Source organism: Fusarium pseudograminearum, chromosome 3 (assembly GCF_000303195.2).
Source record: "Fusarium pseudograminearum CS3096 chromosome 3, whole genome shotgun sequence".
Taxonomy (NCBI): Eukaryota; Fungi; Ascomycota; class Sordariomycetes; order Hypocreales; family Nectriaceae; genus Fusarium; species Fusarium pseudograminearum.
This window is the reverse complement of record NC_031953.1, coordinates 5,373,568-5,393,264: the sequence shown is the minus strand read 5'-3', so window position 1 is coordinate 5,393,264 and position 19,697 is coordinate 5,373,568. Positions and strand designations below refer to the sequence as shown.

General features: G+C 48.5%; 9 protein-coding genes across 9 annotated transcripts, besides 2 other annotated features; 4 read left to right on the top strand and 5 right to left on the bottom strand.

The window, feature by feature from the left end:
* Positions 1-67: 67 nt before the first annotated feature.
* Positions 68-163: a repeat region.
* A 65-nt stretch (positions 164-228) lies between these two features.
* Positions 229-333: a repeat region.
* Positions 334-713: 380 nt separating this feature from the next.
* On the top strand, positions 714-1,070 carry FPSE_12337 (uncharacterized protein; the record flags this gene model as incomplete). The annotated part of the gene is made up of 1 exon (XM_009265454.1): positions 714-1,070. The coding sequence occupies one exon, from the start codon at positions 714-716 to the stop codon at positions 1,068-1,070; it is 357 nt and encodes a 118-aa protein (XP_009263729.1).
* Positions 1,071-1,244: 174 nt separating this feature from the next.
* FPSE_12336 (uncharacterized protein) lies at positions 1,245-2,946 on the bottom strand (the record flags this gene model as incomplete). Its single annotated transcript, XM_009265453.1, has 2 exons — positions 1,245-2,778; positions 2,834-2,946. The coding sequence occupies 2 exons, from the start codon at positions 2,944-2,946 to the stop codon at positions 1,245-1,247; spliced, it is 1,647 nt and encodes a 548-aa protein (XP_009263728.1).
* A 719-nt stretch (positions 2,947-3,665) lies between these two features.
* On the top strand, positions 3,666-7,638 carry FPSE_12335 (uncharacterized protein; the record flags this gene model as incomplete). The annotated part of the gene is made up of 3 exons (XM_009265452.1): positions 3,666-3,883; positions 3,958-6,104; positions 6,161-7,638. 3 exons carry the CDS (start codon positions 3,666-3,668, stop codon positions 7,636-7,638), a joined length of 3,843 nt encoding a protein of 1,280 aa, XP_009263727.1.
* Positions 7,639-7,861: 223 nt separating this feature from the next.
* On the bottom strand, positions 7,862-8,955 carry FPSE_12334 (uncharacterized protein; the record flags this gene model as incomplete). The annotated part of the gene is made up of 2 exons (XM_009265451.1): positions 7,862-8,628; positions 8,682-8,955. The coding sequence occupies 2 exons, from the start codon at positions 8,953-8,955 to the stop codon at positions 7,862-7,864; spliced, it is 1,041 nt and encodes a 346-aa protein (XP_009263726.1).
* Positions 8,956-9,392: 437 nt separating this feature from the next.
* Positions 9,393-10,637, top strand: FPSE_12333 (uncharacterized protein; the record flags this gene model as incomplete). The annotated part of the gene is made up of 1 exon (XM_009265450.1): positions 9,393-10,637. The coding sequence occupies one exon, from the start codon at positions 9,393-9,395 to the stop codon at positions 10,635-10,637; it is 1,245 nt and encodes a 414-aa protein (XP_009263725.1).
* A 248-nt stretch (positions 10,638-10,885) lies between these two features.
* On the bottom strand, positions 10,886-12,494 carry FPSE_12332 (uncharacterized protein; the record flags this gene model as incomplete). The annotated part of the gene is made up of 3 exons (XM_009265449.1): positions 10,886-11,763; positions 11,820-11,903; positions 11,954-12,494. 3 exons carry the CDS (start codon positions 12,492-12,494, stop codon positions 10,886-10,888), a joined length of 1,503 nt encoding a protein of 500 aa, XP_009263724.1.
* A 665-nt stretch (positions 12,495-13,159) lies between these two features.
* Positions 13,160-14,464, top strand: FPSE_12331 (uncharacterized protein; the record flags this gene model as incomplete). Its single annotated transcript, XM_009265448.1, has 1 exon — positions 13,160-14,464. One exon carries the CDS (start codon positions 13,160-13,162, stop codon positions 14,462-14,464), a length of 1,305 nt encoding a protein of 434 aa, XP_009263723.1.
* Positions 14,465-14,838: 374 nt separating this feature from the next.
* Positions 14,839-16,431, bottom strand: FPSE_12330 (uncharacterized protein; the record flags this gene model as incomplete). The annotated part of the gene is made up of 1 exon (XM_009265447.1): positions 14,839-16,431. The coding sequence occupies one exon, from the start codon at positions 16,429-16,431 to the stop codon at positions 14,839-14,841; it is 1,593 nt and encodes a 530-aa protein (XP_009263722.1).
* A 1,109-nt stretch (positions 16,432-17,540) lies between these two features.
* Positions 17,541-19,477, bottom strand: FPSE_12329 (uncharacterized protein; the record flags this gene model as incomplete). The annotated part of the gene is made up of 4 exons (XM_009265446.1): positions 17,541-17,751; positions 17,805-18,195; positions 18,261-18,640; positions 18,696-19,477. 4 exons carry the CDS (start codon positions 19,475-19,477, stop codon positions 17,541-17,543), a joined length of 1,764 nt encoding a protein of 587 aa, XP_009263721.1.
* Positions 19,478-19,697: the final 220 nt, after the last annotated feature.

Sequence of the window (19,697 nt, the reverse complement as noted above, 5' to 3'; positions counted from 1 at the left end):
GTTAAGAATTAACTAATTAGATAGTTAGGTATAAGGTTAAGGGATTTATATTATATTTGCTTATCTGTTATACTTACTTATTAAATATATTATTATTATTTATATAAAAGTTAATACTATTATAAAAAACTTAACTATTATTTATATATTAATTATTAAAATAGGTCTTATTTTACCTTTTATATTTATATTAGCTTTTTATACTTAATAAGCTTAAACTTATATCTCTTTATAAATTAAATAAGTAATTTATTTATACTTAATAAGCTTATTTAATTACTTTTCTCTTTTAATAAGTTAATAAATAGTTAATATAACTATAAGTAAAATTTACTTTTAGCTATCTTATATTAAGAGCTATAAGATAAGGTATAAATATAACCTTATTCCTATAGAATAGAAAATTACTATAAGATTTGCCTAATAACCTACTTCTTATTCTTCTGGTAAAACTGAGGAAATAGCATAAGCATAGGATACTAATTATATCTTTTCCATTGAATGGTGATAGTAGGTCGACCAGTTTGTGGGCAATAGTGAGCTTGCCTACGCCTGGGTAGCTATTGATATGTATAATTGGAAAACTTATCCACAATCACCTTCTTATTGACCCAGTAGGTGCTATTCTGCCACAGTCCAGTTCAGACTATCAGCCTCTACGTCACACACTTCGATCTGTTTTCTTTGATGCTTTGGTCAAGTCGCGTGATACGATGGCGTCTGTAATTGTCTTTACTGACTTCCAGTCCAACGACGCACTTGGTCGCAGCGTCATCGCCGAGTATCTCGATATGGCCGCCCGCAGGCACTGCAGCTCTGTCCCTATCACTATTACCTGTAGTGAAGAGGAGAACCTGCGTCGACTGTCGTCTTCAGAACGGATCCGTCACGGAAAACTTACAGACATGGAAGTGGTGGCACACCTACGGGATAACGCCTTGATATACCAATGGCCGAACGATGATCCTTTACATATGGAGCTCGACATTACGGAGTTGAAAGTCGACGAAGCTGCTCATCTCATACTCAAACATGTGCTGGGGGTTTGCAAGGAGCTGGATGGCCAATGATTCCATAGAGTATCGTCATTTTCCCCTTTATCTCTATGGCACTTCAAAATAAATGCCGACTCTTTCTTGAGACAACGATATAATACTTTAATAAAATTCAAAATGCTTTTTTCTTCTTCATTTGTGGACTTAACTCTAGCTAGAAATCAAGTTTATCTCCCTGATATTCATTATCTAACCACCACCCTGCTCACGGTAGTAGTAGTTCTTGTGATTGTTGAGCCTCTTTCCATATGCTAGGTCTTTCTGCTTGGTGTGGACCTGCTCCAACGTTCGTCCTCGCTCCTCTGCCCTACGGGCACGTCGTTTCTGTTGCTCAGGTGCACCCGCCATGCCCGCCATTCCACGAGGCACCATCTCACGGGCCCTGGAACCTCTTTGGACAAGTCGACCATCAGAATCACTGCCAGCCTGCTCCAACTCTGAACCCTCAATAGCCAGACGCTCGGCTCGCTCTTCGGCAGATGGATGGTTGTGCAGGTTCTGGCGGAAATACTTGTTCAACGATCGATGGCCAACAGACTTTCCTGTAGGGAGATGAAGTTCGTAGTCGTCATAAAAGACAGCACGGGTTGGCTTATGCGCATGAGAATGCCATCCGTCGGCTTGGTGTCTCTGCCTTGGGTCTTGTGATGAATGATGCGGGTGCTTGTCGAGTCGCTCGAACTGGTGGATATGGCCTTCAGCTGGGACAGCAGTAAGATCGGCCGAATCGAGAGACGAAGCTGAACTATCCGTTTCCCAACCGTCTGCGCCTTCAACGTCCTCGACATCTTCTCCGTCTTCTCCCGTGACCTTAGCAGGGCGGCGTGCCCCGAGTTTGGCCCCTCCACTGGTCTCGTCCACGACGGATTCCTCGTCGCTCATATCGCCGCCATCCGAGTAAGTGCTCCTGAAGTCGTAGAAGTCTCCAATCTCAAGCTGCTCTCGCTCGGTCTCGTAAGGGATCTTGCAGTGGCCTGTGTCACGCATGTGTGTTTGAACACCGAACGTGGTAGACTTCGGTTTGTCGCAGTACAGACATTGATGATGTAATCGGATCTTGTCCTGGAGTTGTTGAAGTAATCCATCAATATCCACAAGATACTTCTTCTCTGGAATGAACATGCCATGGAATCTCTCCATGTGGTGTGTGTTCAGGGGGATGGTTGGGGAAGCATAATTGCAGAACAGGCAAGTCTCTAGTGTCATGTTGGGTTCTTGCGATGTAGGAACAGGAGTGGTTGACTCTGAAGCACGTGCTGCGTCTGCGTCTGCGTCTTCGTTGACAGCACCCTCGCTTGATGGTTGGGGATGCGAAGGTCGCTTGAGAGGAGAAGGCCTTTGCTCAGAAATACGGGCCTTCTGGAGACCCTCGACGACGTGACTGAATTCCTCCTCGGCATCGGAGTCGACTTCACCTTGGCTAGGTGCGACAGGTTCACCAAGGGAGAACGTAGAGCTTACGACAGAGGTGGTCTCATCGTCGGCTCGACCGGGAGCAGACTGTCCACTGCTGGCTGCCTTTGCCTTGTGCTTCTGGCTCAAAATGTGGTTCTGAAACGCATTCTCGCTGTAATACGTCTTCTCACAGATATCGCATGCACGTTCGAAGTAGGCCTTGTCGGCTTCTGCACTGGAGACAGCTCTCGCCTGGAGAACCTTTTCAGAGAAGACGTCGGCGGAGATGGGGGGTAGGGAGGCGACACGGCGCTTGAGATTGTATCGACTGTTGATATGTCAGTATGGCTTGCCTTTGGAAATGCGCAAATAGATGGACTTACTGCCAGTCACTCTTCATATGACCCTTCTGCAGATCAATGTTGCGGTATGCAACTTGGCAGGTATTGCAGGTGTATGGGTGCGAAGCCGCCCCAGCTGCCTGTACACTCGCCATGGTCTTGGATGGGAACAATGGCGAATGCTGTGTATATCCAGAGTCTGTTGCGGAGTATTGATTTGATTGTATCCGATGCGATTGTTTGTTCAGGTCTGTCGATTTGTTAGACAGGGGATGTAAATGTGAAGGAAATTCCTGTTGGAATTGGTGGGATGGCGGGGCTGTATAGATAACGTCACACAGAAAAGGTTATCAGTGAGATGGATGACTGACTTTTTTTTTGCCCCAAACCCCGCCACGCAAGGGTTCCAGGCCCCCGTTAGTTGAGCAGCTTAGTCACAGGATAATGTTTGGCTCGCTTGGCCCGCTAGTGGTCAGGCTGCACCGATGCTTTCAGTACTCCGCTCACTAAGCTTAAAGAGGCAAGCTGCCTTGTGTAAAACTTCGCTCGTGTACTTGCACGCGCTCTCTGATGGCTCCAGGAGGTACCTCCCCACTCAAGTACCTGAGGTAGTGGCGCATCATCATAGCGAGGCTGACCAACAGCTCCCTGAGTATTAACTCCTCCCCGGATTGCAGATGCACGGCTTCAGTGTCGAGGACACCCAATATTTACAGTTCAAATTAGCCCCGATCATTTAGTCTGCCTTCACTACACCATTATATAGCGTTTCGCTATCGACGAGATACTCTCTTTGACCACTGTCATTCACTGTACATCATCGTTTACGAAGTACCAAAGTGCCCATCGCGGCGCGACCTGTTCTGCCAATGTCATGACGCCCGATGCCTATCGTCCACGAGATCCATCTATCGAATTCCCTGCAGATATAGATCTTCTTGCTGGCCTTTGGCAAGAAGCGCCGTTCGCCCGCTTACCATCCGATGCGCCTCCTGAAGTCAAAGCCGCTGTGCAGAACGTCGAGAACCCGGCGCGCGTTTATGCAATCCATCAAGCCAGCCGCCGTCATGGATTCCAACTTCTTGTCGAGAGGTCTGTCCAACCATTCTGTCAACATTTCACCCAGTATTCCACATGAGGCAATTCGGGCGCTAACCTCCACTTAGATATATTCATCAACTGCGATCTGGTTGTGACAACGCGAACTGTGCAACTCCTACCTGTTTTACCTGCCGTCGCCGTTTAGCTGGCAAGGCACCCGTCCGAAGATACAACACGACAAGCGCCAGGACATTAGCGATATATCTGGCCAGTCAAGATGATCCCGAGAAAGATTTATGCCCGTTTCTTCGCAAAAGTCCAGAAGCATCAGCAGCGCTCAACAACCTGATATTTTCGACGCGATCCCCCACACAATCACACCCCGATAACAAAAGAACAAACGTTATCACATCGCCAAGCGCACACAAGAATCGAGTCATAAGACCGCGTACATCCTCTTCATCGTCCCAGGACTCTATTTCCGCAACCAGGCAGGCACCACATTCGACCAGCAGTTCAGCCTCTCATGTCCGAGTAATTGAGGGGCCTGTGAACAAAGACCATCGTTCCTTCGCTGCGAATCTTTTTGGGACTGTAACCTTCAAGATGATTGAATGGCTGACACCCAGCAGCATGGCGGCCATGTCTGGCAAGCTCGGCAATTTGGAAGTGTCTGACTTGAAGTCATTACCGACAGACCTGGATACGCTGCAGGAGTCTTCTAGTTTAACCAGCACGAGCACTGATTTAGAAACTCAAAAGACTCTGTCGCACGAGCCAAATACGCCAAAGCCGACAAATATGGTTAATCAATCACAAGACACTGATTGGGACGAGTCTCCCTTTCCTATAATGTCCCCTAAAAGCAGACAGGACTCGACAAACAAGTCGCAAAATAATGCACCAGCTAAAACCCGTGCACACTCGATTGACACAAGAGACTTTGAGAAGGGAGAGGACGGCATCGAGGGTGTCAAACTTCCTCAGGTTAACGGCCATTTACGGGACAAGTCATTACGAGCTAAAAGCAACAAACACGCTGCTGTTCCGATCATGTCGGAAATGCCGACGAAACCAGAACTATTCGAGAATGCAACGAATCCTCTGTCTTCGGAGGCCAGGGGTAGACTCGGCAACACTGGTTCAGGTAATGTGATCCAGACAAAACTGCGTAATGATCAAAGTAACGGTTGCGCCAATGGGGGTATTGTTTCCCAGAAATCAAAGCACCACGGGATCGAGTTCGAGTTCAAGGCTACCACACCTCGCAGCTATGACAATATTTTGCCTCAAGCTCTTTCGAAGCTCGATGTCGATCTTATTAACTTCATCTGCGATGTATACGAGGAAGACGATATCTCAGAGTCCCGTCATGTCTCAACACACAAGACGAATTACCCGTACCCCCAACCTGTCGATGAGCGGAAGAGTTTGCGCCGTCATTCTGTCCTGCATACTACTAGATCCAGGGAGCAGTGGTTGCGTTTCAATGAGCAGGCACTTTTTTATGTTCTTACAGATCCGCAAGCTGTGGTGTTGTCGTTTACGCAGGAGCATAAACTTTACGACTCGCAGACTTTATGGTATTGTTTTCATCGGCTGTGTCTCGTCACTTCCAATCTAGTTTTTCACAGTCTTTGGTTGGCTGCCGCTCGCCTATTTATACCTCCGCAGGACTTGAAATCAACCAGTTTCTCAAAGCGGAGGAACGGGCAGAGAACCCAGAAAAGAGCTGAGGCCCTCCCCGATTTAGAAGCGGGCTATTTGATGTCCATTTGCATGCATGCACTGGTTGCTGCCACGCCAGTGGTAGGGGACTCAAGAACACTATATGAATTGTCGCGAGTTCGTTCCAATGGATTGACACTAGCAGGCGGCAGTGCCATCTCGCGGCAACCCTCTTCGCGATGTTTGGATTATGACGACGCCTTTTCGAACGACGTGGCTGTCAGGCTGGCACGTCGGCTGTTTTGCGCGATAACAGCCAGACGTTGCTTCGCTGATAGAGCACACCCAGCTGGCCGGTTAGAAGGCTTCAAAGTAAACGACTGTGATATTCTGCAACCTTTGGTGAATCAACTCGACTTCCTCAGTACGGGTTCAGCGTCGATACTCGAATTCCCACGGGACGAGCGCCTTCTGCACGAGACTCGCGTTCCAACCGTGCTTCTGGACTGGGCACGCACTATACTGTTGAATGAATGGGACGGCCGGGCTCACTTTGCTATGGACGGTCCTTTTGGCGGAGCATTATCGTTCATTGAAACCTTACGTATGTACACAATGCAATGGATGCGGATAGAATTTGGCCTTGCTAATGTGCCCAAGATCGTTCCAGGAACCTTTTACTATTAGGCGATGTTCAATTCCGAGTTGATTACCTCTCAGAACGACTCGATTTAATCGAAATGCCTGTGGAATGGCTGTCTTTCAAGTCAACACGATGGCGACGACACATACTCGACTACCCTTACATCTTCAGCCCTGAGACGCTGGTTTCATTCTTCCGATCCATTAACTTTGCTCGAATGAGTCGCATGTTCGAAGAATCAAGTTCGCTTAAAACACGAATGAGTGCTATAGTTGATCCTGGAAGTCTTATCACCAATCCGCATCACAAAATGGTCTTGCAAGATCTTCTGAGAACGGCATCATCGAAGTATCTGGTCTTGGAAGTAGGCAGAGAAAATGTTGCTAGAGATGCATTTGACCAACTTTGGAGGCGCGAAAGAAGGGAGCTTTTACGACCGCTCAAGGTTCATTTAGGGGAGAACAGTGGCGAGGAGGGATTTGACTCAGGAGGTGTGCAGCAAGAGTTCTTTCGTTTGGCCATTGCAGAATGCTTAGATCCCGGATTTGGGGTCTTCACCGTTGATGAAAGGACACGCATGGCTTGGTTCGCTCCAGGTTCGTTGACCGAAGACTGGAAATACGAACTTGTCGGGCTTTTGATGTCGCTCGCGCTTTACAACGGTTTGACACTGCCGGTTACTTTCCCGAGGGCTCTTTATCGGAAGTTGCTGGGTAATCCCGTTGAAGAGCTTCATCACATCGCTGATGGGTGGCCAGATTTAGCGAGTGGATTGACGACTTTGCTGGAGTGGGATGAAAAGAATGGCCTTATTGAAGATATCTTCGCCCGTACATACGAATTCTCGGTATCTTCATTAGGGACGATTGTTACGCGCGAGATGAGGGCAGGTGGAAGCACGGTATGGCCACACGCAGCCTCAAGCTCAACAGATATCGAGCCACCGCACATGGAGAACGCTGACGACGCACCGCTTGTCACCAACGACAACCGGGATGACTACATTATAGACTACATCCGCTACCTGACGGACGTTTCTATTCGACGCCAATATCTTGCTTTCGAACGTGGATTTGCCTCATGCTTAGACAAGAAGTCCTTGTCACTCCTATGCCCGTCTACCTTGCAGTCACTAGTTGAAGGAGTACAGGAAATCGACATCGGCGAACTCAAGCGTTATGCTCGTTACGTCGGGTGGGATACTTCCCATCGTACCATCAAGGACTTTTGGTCTATCGTCAAGAGGTACGACGAGGGCATGAAGCAGAGGCTACTTGAGTTCGTGACATCATCTGACCGCGTTCCCGTTGGTGGCATGAAGAACTTGCAGTTCGTCATACAAAAGAATGGCGAAGAAGACGGCACTGGTGGGCATTTGCCTACGGCCTATACTTGTTATGGAACATTGCTTTTACCGGAATACAGAGACAAAGAAGTCTTAAGGGAGCGGCTTGGGATGGCGTTACAAAATGCCCAGGGGTTCGGTTTCGCTTAATGATGTACTTTGATAAGAGTTGGGCAAATCAAAGTAGGGGTCGTCGATTTGAGGCCAACGACGACTTGAGGTTCCAAATGTAGTATAAGTTCTTGTGTATTTGGTATAATAGCGTAGCAAAAGGTGTAGGCGACTAATGTCGTCGGTATGATAACCCGCGATATGGCGGTATGATGCGCTGCAAAACACATTTGGCTGACGGGTTCCAGCTTGTGATCATATCTCAATCCCGCATCTGGCGAACATTCAGATTGATTCTCTTGGTTTTTATCCATCCTCGCCATTCCGAGAACTTTCCATCGGCACGAGCTGGCCAGTCTTCAAGATACGCAGGGCACGTGTCCTTGAGCACTTTCGGCACTCCATGCCAGGCATACCTTGATTCATGCGTCATATAAATAGCGTCACCTGATCTGAGTCTCAACAGCAGGTATTGCTTTTCGCCCGGTATCTCGCTCCGAGTACCTGATTTCAGGTCGTTAGGAGCGATCATGAAAAGGCCATCGCAGCCAAAGCTCAGGCTGATGAGTCCTTTGTCTGTCTCCTCGCTTACATCCCGGTGCATCATCATGGTATCGCCTGGTGTATAGAAGTTAAGAATGGCTGCCTGTGCATCAGTCTCGGGAAACAGGTCCTTCAACAAGTGAGAGATGTCAGTTGGGAACTGCGGCGGCAAGCCTTGTGGGTAAATGCGATTGGTCCAATCATACTGGCCACCAAGTGTTACCCAGTGCAGTTTTCGTTGCATGACCTGCTTGATAGAAAGCGGCTTATGGACGCTGGAGTCTTTTGGCATGAACGAGGCAGGGGTTTCTGGATCAAGGGAAAAGAAGGATTTCTCGTCTTGGTCGTTTCCCTCTGGGTATGGTAGATTGTAGTGTAGATGTAAATTGGTCTGGTGCTTCTGCTCGCTGAGATCGCGATGGACCATACGATCCAGTAAAGTCTTTTGCACGGATGGCGGCAAAAGTGAGGGGATGATCAGCAGACCTATTAAATATATAAGTTTTCAGATGGGACAAGTGATGAAACGAAAAACCTACCTGGTAGCAGCGGATGATGGATGACCTGGACGTCACTGTTGACCTCGGACGCCAGGTCAGGGTGTAGTCGAGCAAAGCTCTTAGCAATTTGCTCTTTGGAGATGGCCGAGACTTGAAGAAAACCAGACTCTTCTAGGGGAGCTCGTGGATCATCGATGCGGGGGTCGTTAAGCAGGCTTTTGTGATCTTGACGCATATAACCCTTCCACTCAGCACGCATCTCATCAGACGGCTGCTCATGAGCGTCGATCTCTGTGAGGTTTGTTGTTCCCATCGTTACGATCTTGACCAACACAACAAGTAAAGTCTTGCAGGTAAAAGTACTCCTTGGGCCATTCCCCTACTCAGCTTGTGTGCTTTTAAGTATATCAAGTGATATGAATTCGTAACGTTTAATTATCGTGCCCATTGCCACGGTTCTTACCCTGTGGACCTTTTTATCCACCACGTGACTTCCATTCTTGAGTGGTGATCTTTCATTGTCATTCATTTATGCAATAATAGTATTAATTACAACTATATTGATTAATTTAGCTAAAGCTTGGAAGTTTTCTCGGTCTCCCTATCTTGATGCTCGTAGTCAGTCTGTGTGGTTGGCCTTGTACATAACTCGTAGATTCGGTTTCTTACCTAGGTAGTTTTCGACCATAAAACTTTCCACCAAGGTTAGTAGGTAGTCAGTTATACTACACAATAACAACAGACACTACAATGGCACTACCACGATTAATACAAGCGTCTCGACTTCAATACTCCTTCTTGTGTGCTAAATTAGCTCGGCAAAAGGCTACTTTCTGTTCTACAGGAAAACTGAGCATACGTCAACGACCACTACGCCGAACTGTACGGGCTTCTGGCTCATCACAGCCAGTCGGCAGTTCATCAGATATACCAAACAGCATAATATCAGCACCGGATCTCGAGTCGAAGGCTCAAGAAACGCTAAGGCATGATACTTCAGAAACCGGCATCGCACCAAACCGTCCCGAAGCCCCAAAGACCCAAAGGTCAAAGCCTACTAAGCCGAAGGGGCCACTACCAAAAGGCATCAAAGCCCACCAGCAAGTCTTGTTCCAAAGTGAATCCATCTGTTTCAAGCAAGGATTAGAATCACCAGTCGATGTGCCCAAAGAAGACAAACCTCCTTTGGTAGCAGCTGGAAAGTTCTTCGAAGAGGGTTGCCAAATACTCTATTCTGCTGAAAATTTATATCACCATCCCCAAAACGACCATATCCCAGAGATCGTGGTACTAGGAGCCTCCAATGCCGGCAAGTCATCTTTCCTCAACGCCCTCACCGGTGGCACTGAGATCGCCAAAGTCAGTCACAAGCCAGGCAAAACCACCACAATGAATGCCTACGGTGTCGGACCACGGCCGAAAATTGCCAAGGAGCTTGTTCGCAAGGGAGATGTGCCACCGAAACACAGCCTTATTCTCATGGATACACCAGGCTATGGCTTCAGGAGTCAAGAAGATTGGGGGAAGACCATTCTCAAGTATCTAAACGTCAGAAAGATGCTTCGTGGTGCAGTACTCTTGATGCCAGCCGACAAAAAACTCCAAGAAACAGACAGATGGATGTTAAGAACACTGGCTCGATCAAACACTCGAACTTTGGTTATCATCACTAAAGCCGACAAGCCTGGAGAGAGGTGGCAAGAAGCATGTCGCAACCTCCATGGCCAGATTCAAGACATCATAGGTGGACTTTCAACTCATTCAGCTCCAAGCTGGAGGGAAGGATCTAGCCGTATACTCGATGTCTATGCCACAGCTTCCAAGATAGCCTTTGTATCTCGTCGTCTGGGCAATGGTGGAGGCATCGGGGGTGCAAGACTGGCAATTTTGGAAATGGCTGGCTTCTCTCTGGGGGAGAAGATCGAGAAGCAAGCCGAGACGAAGGCTTATTCTGGGAAGGTTGTGTCGTTTGACGATATTGTTTGGAAATCTTGATGATTAGCAACAAAAGTATTGTGGTTTATGCTTCAAAGTTACCGGTGTGCAAACGAAGACTCTGTACGATAGTAGGCGCATGTAATCTAGAAACAGCAATTTCCCAGGGAAACTTGTAATCGAGGCTCAGCCTCGACTATGACAATGTATTATCACGCTTTAAAAGGGACGAGGGCTCCTCGGTCCCATCATCACTATATTACCCCCAACTACAGTTAACCCATCCATGTATGTTCTGTTCAAAACACCTACTCTTTTTGTGACTCCTTTGCATCACCATTCGACTTTGTCGAATGTGCCGTTCCTGGTCGACTAATGGACTTGCTTATCGACTGCCTCAGCTTCCTACTCCCTTTTGTGTCGAACAAACTCTTGACCCTCTTCAATCTCGCCCATCGCTCCTTGTCCTTTGCATCCCTGTCTTTGTCGTCTTCTTCGCCGTTATCTGGGACAGATTCGGCAACGGAGCCGGGCGTCGCGATTGGCGTGTTGATAGATGTAGCCGTACCTGGTCTCTGTGGTGTGGTGGGCGCGCCCATTGAACGCCGAGTTCGATGTCGGACAGGCGAACGCCCCTCGTAGACACTTCGGAGGTGAGCTTCGTTTGTGAGGGTTTGCACCAACACCTTCCAACCTGGCAAATCTTGCCCAGATCGGCTTTGGGAATGACCTTGCCTTTGCATTTCGGGGTTAGACCACGGACAGAAGAAACGATGCTCTCTGGCTGGGTCTAGAAAATCCATAGGGGCAGGTACTATTATATCTCCGTTATCTGCCACTTCTTTGCTCTTAAACATCCAGAGCCCCAGGCGTCTAAGGCATGTCTGACAAGAAGCTGAGTTTGGGACTGCGCCAATGCGGGGATTGTTCAGACCTTGCCACCCCATAAGGGCAAGTGCCAATGCGACGCGATGTGGTTGAGCCTCAGCCTCTTTTGCAGGAGGTGGTTTGGTGAAGAAGTCGACGGGAAGTTGTAACAGGACATTGTCCAGGCCCAAGTCATCTGGTAACCGAAGATTAAATTCGTATGGCAAAAACGCCTTTCTCGCCAAGAGCTCATCGTAACGCTCACGCAGAGCGGCGATAGTCACTTTTGCGTTCGTCAAAGACAGACGCAAAATCGAATCTGTGGCATGTGATTAGTAAATCATCGTGATTTGGCCCATAAGAGCATAGACTTACTATCGCAGCCTCGTTTGCGCCAAAGACATTCGTCCTGGTGTGAAGTTACAATCAGGTCGGCATACTTGTCGACTAGGGCCTCTTCTATGTAATTGTCAGCAAATATCAATGGTGCATCGATGTACGTAACTTACCAATTTCAGATGCAACGAGAACAGAGACCTCTTTGCCGTCAACATCCTTGCGGTTGAGCTTGACTACCAATTCACGATGGCAGAGAAGGCAGCGAACTGTCTCCTTGCTATGGCATACCCATCCGCGCTTCGCCCATTCCACCTCGCTCACTCTTTCCGGCTTTGGAGTCCAGTCTGTTATCTCTTGGAAAGTGCCGAGTCGCTTTAGCAGGTCTCCCCGATCGGTTGGCGCATATCGTGCGGCTGGTGCATTGGAGCTTTTAGATGAGTCTTGGCCTTGCGGACGTCGAGAGATGATAGACGATATGGTAGATGATAGGTTGGCCCTCTTTCCCAGCTTAGGGGCAGTCGAGTCTGGGAAGCCAAGACGTCGGCGTTTCTGGAGCAGCTCCAGATCGGCACCGGATGCGCGAGCTGTTGAGTCGGGAGAGGCAGTCGAGCCAGAGTCACGCGTTGGAGTGTCGTCGATATTTTTGGCGTTTGAAGATCCGAGGCCTTGTAGTAAAGTGTTGAATTTTCTTTTCGTTGCGTTGGTAGACATCTTTCCAAGATCCAAGAAGTGCTCTTCCTAGGTCATGTAAGGCCGAATTCTAGATGGCGCACTATGCAATACGTTTCCAGTATCACGCGTCAAGTGTGGGAATTAAATTGCCGTGATTCGTTTCTCAATCTCGAACCACAAAGTGTTGTTGATGTATAAGAGAAAAGGATACAACTGGCTGGTGTTTGTTTTGGTTGCGATGCTGGGAATAGGCGATGATGCACGAGCCTGGACGTCGCCAGAGCTGCAGGCACTAACAGGCAGGTGAGCTAGCACAGCTTCTAGGTACAGGTGTAGTAAGCCTGGAGATTCAGTGCGCAGAATCCTGTACATCTCTGGATCCACAGTACTTTGATCTCAGGGGTCATCATATTGGAAGTGACCTGCCAGACTGCATTCGACCAGACCCCTGCTAGCGGGTAGAACCTTGTAGGTACCTCCTCTGTTCTAGAGGTACTTCTAGCGATAAGGATAAACACTGCAACGATAACAGCAGGCGCCCCACTAGTAATCCACCTGTCCACTGAATTTTTTTTGTTAGCCAGTCTCTGGCCAGCGCGAAGACAAAGCCCAAGAAATATTTCTGTTAGTCCTCGATAACAAGACACATTCTTGCTGCTGCAATTGTCTGTTTTTTTTGTTTTTTTTTACTGTGGCATAGGCACATGTCTGGCTCGAATCAAAGCCCTCCATCGTGGCTATTCTCGAGCAACCCCCTTAATCCTGTGAAACCTACCACTACCTCCAACGACATGGGCAAGAAGAGCACAAAGGCCGTCGCGGCCAACAACGATGTCACATCCGCGCCTCCACCAAGCCAGCTCATGGACTTGGTAGAGAATTTCCTCTCTGACCACTCATTCAAGAGCGCTGCCGATGCGTTCAAGAAGCAGCGTGAGAAGAAGGGTTGGCAAACGACCACCGCGACCGGCGAACAAGCCAATCCTTCCCTTGTTGGTGTCTTCCAGACATGGGAGGCTACCAAGGGCGCGGATAGCGGCAAGCCTAAGAAGAAGCCCTCCAAGAAGTCAAGCGAAAACAAGGAAGAAGATGTCGACATGAAGGATGCCGAGTCTTCTTCTGAGAGCTCCGACAGCGACAGCGAGGAGGAAGCTGCCAAGCCTACGCCTTCCAACAATCTCAAACGCAAAGCCCCCGTCGAATCCTCCTCTGAGTCGTCCGCTGACTCCGACTCCGACTCTGACTCCGACTCGAGTTCCTCTGATTCCGATTCTGACTCGGACAAGAAGCCACAGGCCAAGAAGCGGAAGCGCGCCTCATCCTCAAGCTCCAGCTCCTCTGGGTCCAGCGATTCTAGCGACTCCAGCGAAAGCGACTCCAGCAGCGACTCCGACGACGAGAGTGCCGAGTCGGATTCTGATTCTGATAGTTCCGACTCTAGCTCCGACTCTAGCTCCGACTCAAGCTCTGATTCAAGCTCCGATTCTGGCTCTGATTCCGACTCTGACTCTAGCAGTTCAAGTGGTTCCGAGGGCAAGGCTGCCGCCAAGGTGCCACTCCCGGACTCTGATGGCTCATCTTCAGACTCCGACTCTTCAGACTCTTCAGACTCTTCCGACTCCGACTCCGATTCTGACAAGAAAAAGAAGAAGAAGGTCAAGAAGGAAGCGAAGGATTCCTCTGATTCCTCCGTCACACTGGATAAGACCTCACCCGAGTTTCAATCAAACTTGGCAAACCCGCCTCTGCCTCCTGACCCCATTATGAACGGCAACGGGAAAAAGAAGCAGAACGAGCCTTTCTCTCGTATCCCCAAGGACATCAAGGTCGACCCCAAATTCGCCTCGAACCAATACGTATCCATCGCTTACTCTCAGCGAGCGCACGAGGACCTGATTGTTACCAAGGGCAAGGGCTTCACCAAGGAGAAGAATAAGAAGAAGAGGGGCAGCTATCGCGGCGGTGCCATTGATATCTCGGACAAGAAGGGCATCTACTTTGATGACTAAAGGGCGCGCCTGTGCTTGGCTATTGCATAATGGTATTGAAACCCGGAGTAAGATGAAGCATTTTTTGCGTTAATAGATAGCCGGCGTTTGGAATGTGACATGGTCACCCGCCGAAGAGATATAGAACCATGATATGGCCTTCTGGGTGCAAGGTGAATGATTTCTAGACTTGACTATTCTGAGACTGTTTCAATAAATCACAAAGGTTTAGGGTATCTATCTGTAAGCTTAACCTGCGCTAAAACGTCCATACGCGTATCTCATGGTCCATCGTGTCGGTAACAAAATACAAAACTGTAATAAACGAAGTTTGAACGATAAGCCTTGTTTGACAATGCTTCCCAAGCTCCAATCTGCAGACGTGGCTCTCTGCCTCAGAATGTTGAGCCATCTTTCTCCCAGTCATGGCCTTGCCTCACAGTAGCCATTGTCTGAACTTCAACAGCCGGCGCATGTTGAGCTGCTTCATCAAATACCTCGTCAGCGTCAAGGTTCTCCTTAACGATGGCATCCTTCCTAGCCACAGACTCCCATTCCCGGTTCCCATTCTTAGCATTCACCAACGCCTCCTTGAGCCAGTTCTTCCACTGGTCAGTACTGGGTGCAGCTCCACTGCCAGCAACCCAGCCAGTCCGTTGGGTTTCGCGAATAGCATACCACAGCGTCCGCGTAAAACTGGGATGGCCCTCCCGTTGATCGTTCTCGTTGGTTACTTGGTGGGCATTCTTGGCGTCGTCAGGGGTGACTACTTTCCACTCATACCGCGAAAGGTCCCAAAAGTAGGATCGAGGGAGCATACCCAGACCCCAGTACAGTCCATTGAGAACAATGTAACTGCCGCCAATAAATATCTGCGAGTTCCATGTGCAGTTCCCGAACAGAACAACGCTCAGCATAAGCAACGTAGTCCCAAGAGCCATGAGTAATCTATATGTACGACCGCCAACATGATAGTGGCACTCTTCCGTGCCTGAGTACAGTTCTCGAGCAACCTCTTCTGTGCATTTGATAAGAAGAAAGGCGCCTTCCCGGGTCCGGATCATGACATCGCCTCGAGGGACTTGATTCGTGTGTTTTCGGTTCATGAGGATGGGATGCCAGGACGAGGCATAGCCTACAATAGTCGAGGTAAACGATATAAGGAAGACAGACAATATGGCATTGCCATCTTTCCACACCACGGCGCATGCTATGATGGCCATGCTCAATAGACATGAAAAAACAGAAAGTATGTGGATTGGCGAAAACAGCTTGGCCGGGACCGCAGGACGTCTTTTGGTATTGGCAAAAGTAGGGTTTGCGAGCATGTCCTGCACTTTTTGCTTTGCCGTGGGCCTGCGCACGATGGGTTTGGGTGCATCCTCATCGACTTGTGATTTATCTAGTATCTCGAAGGTGGTTGTACGTGTTGCAGCAGTTGAACTTGCTTGTGCAGGTAGAGGGAGACCGCCGTCTGTCCTCGGGGCACGAGGAATACGGTTACCTCTTGCCTCTTTTCCATTGTGTTGATGTTCTCTACTATAGGAACTTGAGCGTCGAGACTTGACCCAGTTGAGACTTCGCGTGGACCAGCTTTCCTGGGCTGAAGGAGGGTTGACGTCGGTTTCATACAACTGGGATGGGTCGGTGTGTCGAATCTCGAACACACTAAAGCTGTAAGGTTGAAGGGCATCCAGAGGCGTGATGATCGTCGCAAAGAAGCCCACGGAGTCGAGAGTAGTTCCACTGTAGACACCCGTCATTTTCGCGAGAGTTTCGGGCATTCGACTTGGGCGTGAGGGCTTGAGAAGAGCTTGAGGAGCTGGGATTAGGCGTGGAAGGAGACATAGTAAAGACGCTGTGATGGTCTGCGTCTGCTCAGCCATGGCTGACTCGCCAATGACTGCGAGGAGTGTAACGACATCGAGAGACCAGCTGTTTTTGACATTTGGGAACCATTTCCAGCCTGGGCTATCTGAATCAGCCATGTTGGCGATGTACTAGGGTGTTGAAGTTATATGATGTTGATGGGATGATATGTTGAAAGATATAGCGCTTTAGTTAGGTGAATGGGGGAGGGTTTTAGAGAGAGGCAATAATCATAAAAAGAACTTAAATCGACATTATAGAAGAAATGAACTGAGCTCAACTGAGCTCAAGTTCTTTTGCCTAAAGCTCATAGCTACCCTTAGTAGGTAGTAGGTAGTATTTATTTAAGAAAGAAACATTAATTAACCTAGAGATTCAGCCCTTTTTTCAGTGGACCGTCCGTACCCATTTACGATGGAAACAACGTTTATCTTGCATGCCCGGCTGCGCCACGGCGGCTGCACCCGCTAACCCGCCAGTTCCCCAAGCCGCCTTTGTCGCGTCATTTAGCTGAGCCTCCACTGCTTTCAGGGCGATCATTTGGGTTTTTATTTATTTTTTTGCAGATCTTTGTGATGGCCCTGCTCATTTCTCTCATCGATAAAACTGCATCAAATTCTCATGGTATAACTACATATCTAACTTGTAATGTCTTTGAGCTACATTTTTGTTTTGTCAGACTACCAGAGTTTCCCAATCATCTCTTTCATCTATTCTATATCCCACAGGCATCACCATGAGTTCCAACTCAATGTTAAGAACCAAACATCAGACTGAGACTTGGTTAATAATGGAGGGGCTGTGTACCTGGGTCTAGGCAGGTAGGTAGGTAGCCACGTCCGCCACATACGACGTACTGACGACTGCTCTTGTAGTACATCTTCCACAAACAAAACATATAGCAAATAACAGAAGCACACTGTCAGACTATTGATGGCTATGCTAACAAAATCAGGGTATATGTATCTCTATTAGCGCCAACCAGTTTCAAACCAAGCTCTCTTGTCGTCATTCATTCGTCTATCATTGGTGGCCATAAACCAGGTTCTCGCTCTCTGCAGAGTCCATCCCCATCTGTCGTCGGGGATGTCGCGTCAAACAAAACAAGCCACCGTCATCGTTGCCTTCTTTACATTCGCCAAAACGCCCGGTTAGCCCATGAATAAGAACTGTCACCTTCGTCAGAGAAAGGGAAAGTCGCCCACAAATGCCACCTTTGGTTGAAGCTTCAAATAAGGCTTCTTTCAGTCCCGTATGTCTTGTTTACCCAATCGACAAACTCCTGCCATTTCTGCTCCCAGTCATGAACTAATGCAGATCGCTCAGAGTCTGAAAGACAAGAATGTTCAAGACTCCATAGCACGAGTTGTTTCCATCCAAACAGTCCCATGTCGGCTTTGCCAACCATGACCTGGTAAAAGTCATGAGATAAAGAGGATCTATTCGCGTTAGTTAGCGATATGCGGAATTTCCAATGTGCGAGATGTCTAACCTGAAGAGCGTTCCATTATCCGAGCTTACTGTGCAGTGAACGTTGTTGGCAAGAAGCTGGTACATGGCATGCCCACTGACTCGTGATGTAAGTCCCAGGATCTCGTTGGAGATGGGACAGAGTTCAAGGCAGACGCCACGCTCCTTCATATGCTGCATCACGTAAGGATGCTTGGCCAACGCAAACCCGTGCCCGATTCTCTTCGATTTCAACAAGAGTGCATCGATAAGGTTCCCGTCGGTATCGGTCCCCATGTCCAGTGTCTCGCCACAGTGAAAGAGGAACGGTATCTCCACGCCTTCACTGGCGCAATTGTCCTGAAACCTCAAGAGTTCGGGAATGAAGTCTTTGATGGGCCGTCCCTTTGCCTCTTCACCAACAAGGTCGAAACCTACACTGCAGTCAGTAAAAGTAGTCTTGGAAAGACTAGTATGGGACAAGGCAAAAGTTTCTTACCAGCAATCCATTCCGGCCACAACTTCTTGAAGGCTAGACACTCTGTAAGAGCACCCTCGATCTGTTCAGGCGCAAATGACCGAGGCGTGCAGTAGATCACCTTGAGACCTCCGAAATATCTTCCTTGCTTCTTCATGTCGGTTTGGAAATTCTGGACCTCCCCAATGATCAACTTCATGATACCCTTGTTGTCGATGAGCTGTTTGCCATCGTCAGTCCAAAGCTGATTGCTGGTCATGAAATTGGGTCGAATTTCAGCATAGCTGATGTTATCTTTCATAAAGTCCTCCAAGCACAAACGAGTGTATCTTTGATATGCAGTAGCATAGTTAAAGAGACCCTTCATCATACGTGTGCGTCCGTTGAACTTCTCCCATGCTCTTTTCCATGTCAGTATTTGCCATTTCAATTAAGGGGTACACATAGTCGACTCACCCCGACGCCGTCTGTAAATGATTATGAGTCTCCTCCTCATCGAACATTAGCTTTTCAAACAGCCACTTATCAACGCTTGTAGAGTCTTTGGTGTAGTATCCTGGAAATTTGTTGAGAAAGTCTTTGAATCGCATCGTCTGCCGGGGCTGATATGCTTGAGAGAACAAGTCACCAGGCGATTCTTTCTCGGGGCTCAACAGAGAGAACTGGATCTCGCATCTGTCAAAATTGATATGGTTGTTGTCCGAAACCAGGGGCACATCGCTCGTGATGAACATGCGATCCATCTCTTTGGCGAGATTGAGCAGAACTTGAGGAGCAAGGCATGCATTGAAATGGATATGCAAGTGTGCGCCCTTGGGCATGCGTTGTGCCACTTTAAATAGACTCGTCTGGTCAATAAGGTCTTTGTTGGAGAGAAAGTGGTCTCCTGGAAACCGAGGATGTTGCTGCCCACCGTAGCCTGTCCTCGGTGCAGCTTGGGCATATACAGTCTCTTCATCGTTGCGTCTCATTTTTTGAATGATAGCATCTGCTCGCCTTTCCTGAGGGGTGCTGCGCACGCGACAATCATTATCAAAGTCCAAAGCTTTCTCGCGGGCCACCAGATTTTGCCGTAACTTGAAGTAGTCCCCAACGGGGCCAGACGGATATGTGACTGTGGGTGATTCTGACGATCTAGTAACGATATTTCGACCGGCAATTTCGGCATCGTGGGCCTGGATATGACATCGCGCCGCCGCCGCCGCCGCAGCGTTTGGTGATTGCTCCTGGTCCCTCATCCTGATGATTTTGGATTGGTTTGTTGTACGTTGCGATAAACGAGTCATAAAGCCACTACTTGGATGTTCTTTCTTATCGTCCTCGCAATGACGGTCCTGACTGTGTTGCCGATGATGATGACCCTTGGCTTCCTCCGCCGGCTCTGATCTGGAGCAGAGAGCGCCCATTTATGTTGAACAGGTAAGCTACCTAGTTGATTGCCAAACTTGATGTAATAAG